Source organism: Parasteatoda tepidariorum, chromosome 2, assembly GCF_982258835.1.
Source record: "Parasteatoda tepidariorum strain Cologne lab strain chromosome 2, Ptep-v5.0, whole genome shotgun sequence".
Classification (NCBI taxonomy): domain Eukaryota; kingdom Metazoa; phylum Arthropoda; class Arachnida; order Araneae; family Theridiidae; genus Parasteatoda; species Parasteatoda tepidariorum.
Window position 1 is genome coordinate 3,981,932 of NC_141756.1, and position 7,397 is coordinate 3,989,328.

Consider the following 7,397-nt stretch of genomic DNA (forward strand, 5'->3'; position numbering starts at 1 on the left):
TATTCCAGCTGAATCTTTTACTTATGAAGGAAACGTAGGTGAACTGAGACAACATGGGGGAAGGGGAAGTGGTGATCTAGGAGGTGAAATTGGAGTATATGGTGGAATCGGTGAAGGACTGGGTGGACATGGTGGCATAGGAGGAGTTGTTGGTGACTCATTCAGTCTGCCAGCAGGAATCAGTCTCAGTGGATTAGGAAAAAGTATTCACTTATCTGCACATTTAATTAATATCGTTATTCATAATCCTCTTATTCAATCTTTTTATTTTTAATTTTTAGCTAATTTAATATAGTTATGTGATATACATATTTAAATATTGGCAATTATATGAAAATCACGAAAGTAGAATCAGACATCGTGCAAAAACATATAAAAATGAACACACAAATCACGCAATTTATTCACATTTTGTAAAATGTTATTACTTTCCTGATCATCGTAAGAAAGTCCAAAAAAAAAAAGAAAATTGAAATCACACTACAAAAAATTGACAAAAGTGCAAAAACGTTAAAAATGAATAAATAAAAAAATAAAAATAAGAGGATTAAAAATTAATATCTAATTTAAAAAGCAGAAAATGTAAAGAAAATAAGAGGGTTGTTTAAAGTGAACCAAATAAATAAACGTAACTATTTTAATTACAAACGATTCTGTAAAAATACTCTTTCTAATTTTCACTCAACATTTTTTTGAAACTGAATAAAAGAAGATTCATCTAGATGCTGTTTGAAGAATAAACTATTCTATAGCACTTTTAATTAGTGAAACATTTTAAAAGAAGTGGGTATGGGTAAGCAAGTTTTTCTTCAAACTTTAGTCTGTAAACAAATTTTTACGTAAAAGAAAATGAAGATACAAAAATAGAGAATTCTTTCTGACACAAATAGAAATGAAACACGTTTCTTCATAATCAGTGCTATAAATATATCAGTTGGAAAAGAAAGCCTTTTTTTTCTACATTCTCGGTTTTAATATACTTCAAAAAAATATTAATTTTCTCTCCAAATATAGTAATTTTTTACATAAAATAATTTTTGAAGCTAAACAGCTGTATCATTAATTTAAATTTAAACAATTTTATACACAAAGTTTCTAACGGAAAAAATCCTTAAGATCCCTATTTTGGCTTATTAGCGATTTCGTCTTGTTGGTAGCTCCTTTAATTAATTGTTTAATAGGTTTAATCTAATCATTTGAAAACTTACATCTTTTAGTTGTGAAAAATGTTAAATCATTCCGCGCTTTAAATATATTCATCAGCTGATCCTTTCAAAAAAATTTTATTTAATAATTTTTAAATTTTAGTTATTTCAATTTTTTTACTATAAATACGAGAATTTACTCATGTTGTCGATTAGAGATACTTAATTAAATCTGAATCAAATGAAATATTAATTGAATTTCAGTTAAAATTTTAATCAGGTTTAATTATATATTTATACACAGGTGTAAGAAATTAAGAGAACTTGCAGACTTGGTTGATTATCTCTAGAACAACTGGACCCATTTTAACTAAATTTGATATCTACATACATTGATAGAATACAAAACAAATAACTATTCAACAATTGTAATGCACACACGTCATCGTGCATAACACTCGTTGGGTTTGGAAGGTATGAAATTGCCACAGGACAATTCAAGCCAAATTCCACAGATAATAATAAACTGCCTTATTTCAAGTATGAAATCACGCAGCAAGGCTTGTATATCTGTAATCCTTTTCTTTCTTTTTTTTTTTTTTTTTTTTTGTTTATTCTTAAACCACTGTTTCATACCTTCCAACTCCGACGAGAGTTACGCGCGATCATGCGTGTTTATTACAATTGTTGAATGGTTTGTTTTGCATTGCATCAGTGTATGTATACATATCAAATTTCATTAAAATCGACCCAGTATAGTTCTAGAGATAATCGACCCAGTCTGCAAATTCTCTAAATTTCTTACACCAATGTATTATTATTGATCTTGAGAAATTTTCCATCAGTAAGGCTCGGAATTTTATTTTTCTAGCTGGATCTGCAGATCAGAGGGGAAATATTGGTGAAATGAGAGGGTATGGTGAAATGGGTGATCTGAGAAGTGGAATGGGAAGCTATGGTGGAATCGGAGAAGGAATGAGTGATGGACACGGGATAGCAGACGGTGGGTCATCCAGTCTATCCGCAGGAATTAGTCTCACTGGATCAGAAAAAAGTATTCACTGATATACAATATCTGCAATTTTAATTAATATGGTTATTCATAATCCTCTCATTTTTAGTTTTGGTTGCGTGACATACATATTTAAATTTTGGCAAAATATTTCAACATCACGAATGTAGTGGCATATGTCGAGAAAATATTTCAAAAAATAAATCCAAGTCGCATCCTCTATCCACCATTGGTATAAAATTCTTAATCTCATCTCATGTATTCCAATTCCAAAAAAAAAGTTAAAATCAGACGTCAAACACAATAGCAAACGTGCTCGAAATGTAATCTCTAAATTAATATCTGAATTAAAATGCAAAAATGGTTAAGAAAATAAGGATTAACGTAAAAATTTGAATAACAATCGATTCTGTAACTAACCTGTCTATATTTTCTCACAGAATTTGTTGAGTGTGAATGGAAGAAGATTCATATAGATACTGTTCGTAAAATGAGCACTTTTAGAGAAAAATTTGAAAGTATGTAGATATGCATAAACAAGATTTATTTCATAGATGTTAATATATTTAAAAAAAAAATTATGTGAAAGCAAATTAAAGTTCAAAAATAGAGATCGCATTCTGAGAGAAACAGAATTAAAAAAAACATTTCCTCATCATCAATGCAATAAAAATTTTCGTAGGAAAATAAAACCTTTTTTTTAAAAAAAGAAAAATAAAAGTTAAAAGAAAAGAAGACAAAAATAGAGAATGCTTTCTTTAACAAGTAAAGTTACGTTTTTTTATAATCAATGTTATAAATATTTCCATTGGAAAATAAATCTTTTTTTCTCCGCATTCCCAGTTTTAATGTACTTCCAAAAAATAATTAAATATTCCTGCAAATGTAGTTCTTTCTTACTTTGAATAATTTTTGGAGCTGAAGAACTGTTTCATAAATTAAAATTTAAGTAATTTTTTACACAAAGTTACTGTGGGGAAAAATTTCCTTAGTTTAAGTTTAATAATCATTTGAAAATGTAAATTTCTTAATTATTGGAAATGTTAAATCATTTGATAATATAGATGTTTTCATCAGTCGTCCTTTTCAATTTCTTTATCATTTAATTATTTCTAAATTTTAATTATTTCTAAATTTTAATTATTTCTAAATTTTAATTATTTCTAAATTTTAATTATTTGTTCATTTAGAATTTCTTACAATAAATCATACAAGAATTTATAAATGTTGCCGATTAAAAAAAGTTCATGAATTGATTAAAATATTTATTGGGGTTTCAGATGAATTTTTATCAGGTTTATTAATTATTTACTGACTTTGTGAAATTTTCCACCAACAAGTCATTGACTTTTATTTTTTCAGCTGGATCCAGAGATCAGGGAGGAATTGTTGGTGAACTGAGAGGACTTGGAATCAGTAAACTGGTGGAATATAGTGGTCTAGGAGGTGGAATTAGGGGAAGCGGAATGGATCAGCAAGGTAACATGGGAGTGGTTGGAGACGGCTCATCCAGTCTATTCACAGGAATGAGTCGCAGTGGATCAGAAAAAAGTATTCACTGATGCACAATGTCTGCACATTTAATTAACATTTTTATTCATAATATTCTTTTTTAATCTACCTATTTTTAGCTTTTAGATACATTTATTTAGATCACCTGGCTTATATATTTAAATATTGACAAACCATTTGAACAACATGAAATTCGTGGCAGACATCGAGGAAAAACATATAAAAAGGAATCCAAGTCACACCATTAATCTACACATGGTAAAATATTACTACTCTCATCTGAAGAATTCTTATTCCAAAAAAGCAAATTAAAATCCTATTACTAATACATAAGCTAACGTGGGTGAAATGTTAAATAAAATAAATAAATAAATGAAAATAATTGAAGTAAAAAGTAATATCTGATCTAAAATCCACAAAAGATGAAACAAATAAGAAGGATTATTTGAAGTGAAACAATAAACGAAACATTTTTAATAACAAACGATTCTGTGACTAACTCTTTCTTATTTTCATTAAAAAATTTTGAGTCTGAATGAAAGAATATTCATCGATATATTGTTTGTGAAATGAACTATTCAATAGCTCTTTTAATTAGTGAAAATTCTTAAAACAAATATAAGCAAGTGTAAGCAAAGTTTTTTTTTACAAATTTTGATGTACTCGTATAAAAAAATTTCAAAAAAATTTTTCAGAAAAGGAGTTTTAAAGAAAATTTTTATCACGTTTTATTTATATAGTTACTGATCATACGAAATTATCAATCAATAAATTATTTACTTATATTTTTCTAGCTGGAGCTCGAGGATATGAAGGAAACGCTTATAGAATAAGAGAGCATGGTGGCACTGGAATAGATGAATATGGTGGTCTGGAAGATGGAATTCGGGGAAATAGTGGAATAGGATTAGGAATGGGTAGACATGGTGACATGGGAGGAATTAGTGGTGACTCATCCAGTCTATTCGCAGAAATCAGTCGCAGTGAATCAGGAAAAAGTATTCTCTGATGTGTACAATATTTGCATATTTAATTAATATCGTTATTCATATTCCTCTTATTTAATCCTCTTTAGCTACTTTCATTTAGATTATGTGAGATGATTATATGCTAATAAAATTAATAAGATTGGAATGTAAAATTAATTTAGAAAAAAAAATTTAAATTATCTGTTTGCATATTTTAAAATATATTTGGATAAAATAGCTTTTTTAAAAAGAGAAACTTTCGAAAATCCTTCATAAAAGAAATTATTTTTAGATATGGTGATCAGTTCATTTGTTTATCTTATTTAGTTCCCTTTTCCTTAAAGAACATATTTATGAATTTTATGACAAAAAGTGTTTTTATTCTGTTCATAACTCTCTTATTTAATCCCCTTTAGTTACTTTCATTTAGGACATGTGAGATGATTATATGTTAATAAAATTACTTAGTTAGAAATGTAAATTTAATTTCGGAAAATTTGGCAAATTATCGGCACGTGTATTTTAAAATATATTTGGATAAAACAGCTTTTTTAATGAAAGGAAACTTTCTAAAATCCTTCATAAAAAAATATTTTTAAATATGGTGATCAATTCACTTGTTTGTCTTATTTGTTTTCCTTTTCTTTAAAAAACATATTTATAAATTTTCTGACAAAAAGTGTTTTAATTCTGTTCATAGTTTTCTTATTTAATCCTCTTTAGCTACTTTCATTTGGGACATGTGAGATGATTATATGATAATAAAATTACTTAGTTAGGAATGTAAAATTAATTTCGGAAAATTTGGCAAATTATCGGCATGCGTATTTTAAAATATACTTGGATAAAACAGCTTTTTTTAGAAAAAAAAACTTTCTAAAATCCTTCATAAAAGAAATTATTTTTAGATATGGTGATCAGTTCACTTGTATGACTTATTTAGTTTCATTTTTCTTAAAAAACATATTTATGAATTTTATGACTAAGAGTGTTTTTATATTCTATAAATAAAAGTGATTATAATTTTGAAATTAATAAACATTTTTTATTGGTGGTTTCTTCTTACTTTGTTTTTTTTTCATCACTAGCTGTTTGTGTATGGGTACAAAGTGAAAATTTTGCGGTTTTAAGGTGTGGATTGTGGTTGTTTTAAAATGTCGGTTGCGTCTATGTGTGTTTGCTCTGTTGTGTTAAGTTGTCAACATAATTTGCTTTTGTATTTCCATATTTATCTCTACTTGTATTTTTCAAAAATTCTGTTTTATTAAAATGTCATTTGAAAATACATGTGTCCTAGTTACTTTTCTTGCAAAAGAAATTTCATTTTTAAATTAAAAAATGGAAAAATGGACATTCAAGACAGATAAGTTATATTTTAAAACAATCATATTTTATTCAACTCATTGCTGTTAAATGAATAAAACTGGAGTTTAACAAATAAAAAACATAAGTGCGAATAGTTAAAATATCAAATCAGTTTATTTACTTCGCTACACTGTTCCAAAGAAAAGAATCACGAAAAATAGCAAAAATAAGACGCAGAAAGTACTTTTCACTGTTTATTTGCAAGAAGCTCCTTAAGTTCTTATACAGTAATGATGTCATGAAATTTAAAAAATAGTATCTAATTTATATGACTTAAACTATTTGAAATTTATACAATTATATTTGATTTTAAAAAAATGCAGGAAATTTCATTTGATGTAAAAATAAATAGTGAATAGTAAAAAAAGGACCGAATTTTTTAAATATTTTCTGAAAAAAATTTAGTTTCTATTCCAACGCTTGAGTTTCAAAATGACGTATTGTGATCAATATCGATTCAAGACATATCACACTATAAAAATATTGACACCATTTTGAGTTTACGACTTCTAATGTTCAACTTCTCGAATTATATTTTATTTATACCCATCGTTGAACAGCTGACCCAGCTTTGGGTTTACGACTGCTAATGTTTAACTCCGCAAGTTATATTTTATTTATAACCAACGTTGAACAGCTGACCCAGCTTTGGGTTTACGACTACTAATGTTTAACTGCACAAATTATATTTTATTTATAACCATCGTTGAACAGCTGCCTCAGCCTTGGGTTTACGACTGCTAATGTTTAACTCCGCAAGTTATATTTTATTTATAACCATCGTTGAACAGATACCCCAGCCTTGGGTTCACGACTACTAATGTTTAACTCCACAAGTTATATTTTATTTATAACCATCGTTGAACAGCTGACCCAGCTTTGGGTTTACGACTACTAATGTTTAACTCCACAAATTATATTTTATTTATAACCATCGTTGAACAGCTGCCCCAGCCTTGGGTTCACGACTACTAATGTTTAACTCCACAAGTTATATTTTATTTATAACCATCGTTGAACAGCTGACCCAGCTTTGGGTTTACGACTACTAATGTTTAACTCCACAAGTTATATTTTATTTATAACCATCGTTGAACAGCTGACCCAGCTTTGGGTTTACGACTACTAATGTTTAACTCCACAAATTATATTTTATTTATAACCATCGTTGAACAGCTGCCTCAGCCTTGGGTTTACGACTGCTAATGTTTAACTCCGCAAGTTATATTTTATTTATAACCATCGTTGAACAGATACCCCAGCCTTGGGTTTACGACTACTAATGTTTAACTCCACAAGTTATATTTTATTTATAACCATCGTTGAACAGCTGACCCAGCTTTGGGTTTACGACTACTAATGTTTAACTCCACAAATTATATTTTATTTATAACC

The 7,397-nt window shown here is 28.1% G+C and overlaps 1 protein-coding gene across 1 annotated transcript; it reads left to right on the forward strand.

Annotated features, from left to right (window-relative positions):
- Positions 1–2,022: 2,022 nt before the first annotated feature.
- On the forward strand, positions 2,023–5,922 carry LOC107455146 (uncharacterized). The gene is made up of 3 exons (XM_016072613.5): positions 2,023–2,199; positions 3,520–3,708; positions 4,464–5,922. Exons 1-3 carry the CDS (start codon positions 2,052–2,054, stop codon positions 4,676–4,678), a joined length of 552 nt encoding a protein of 183 aa, XP_015928099.3. The 5' UTR covers positions 2,023–2,051; the 3' UTR covers positions 4,679–5,922.
- The last annotated feature ends 1,475 nt before the right edge of the window (positions 5,923–7,397 follow it).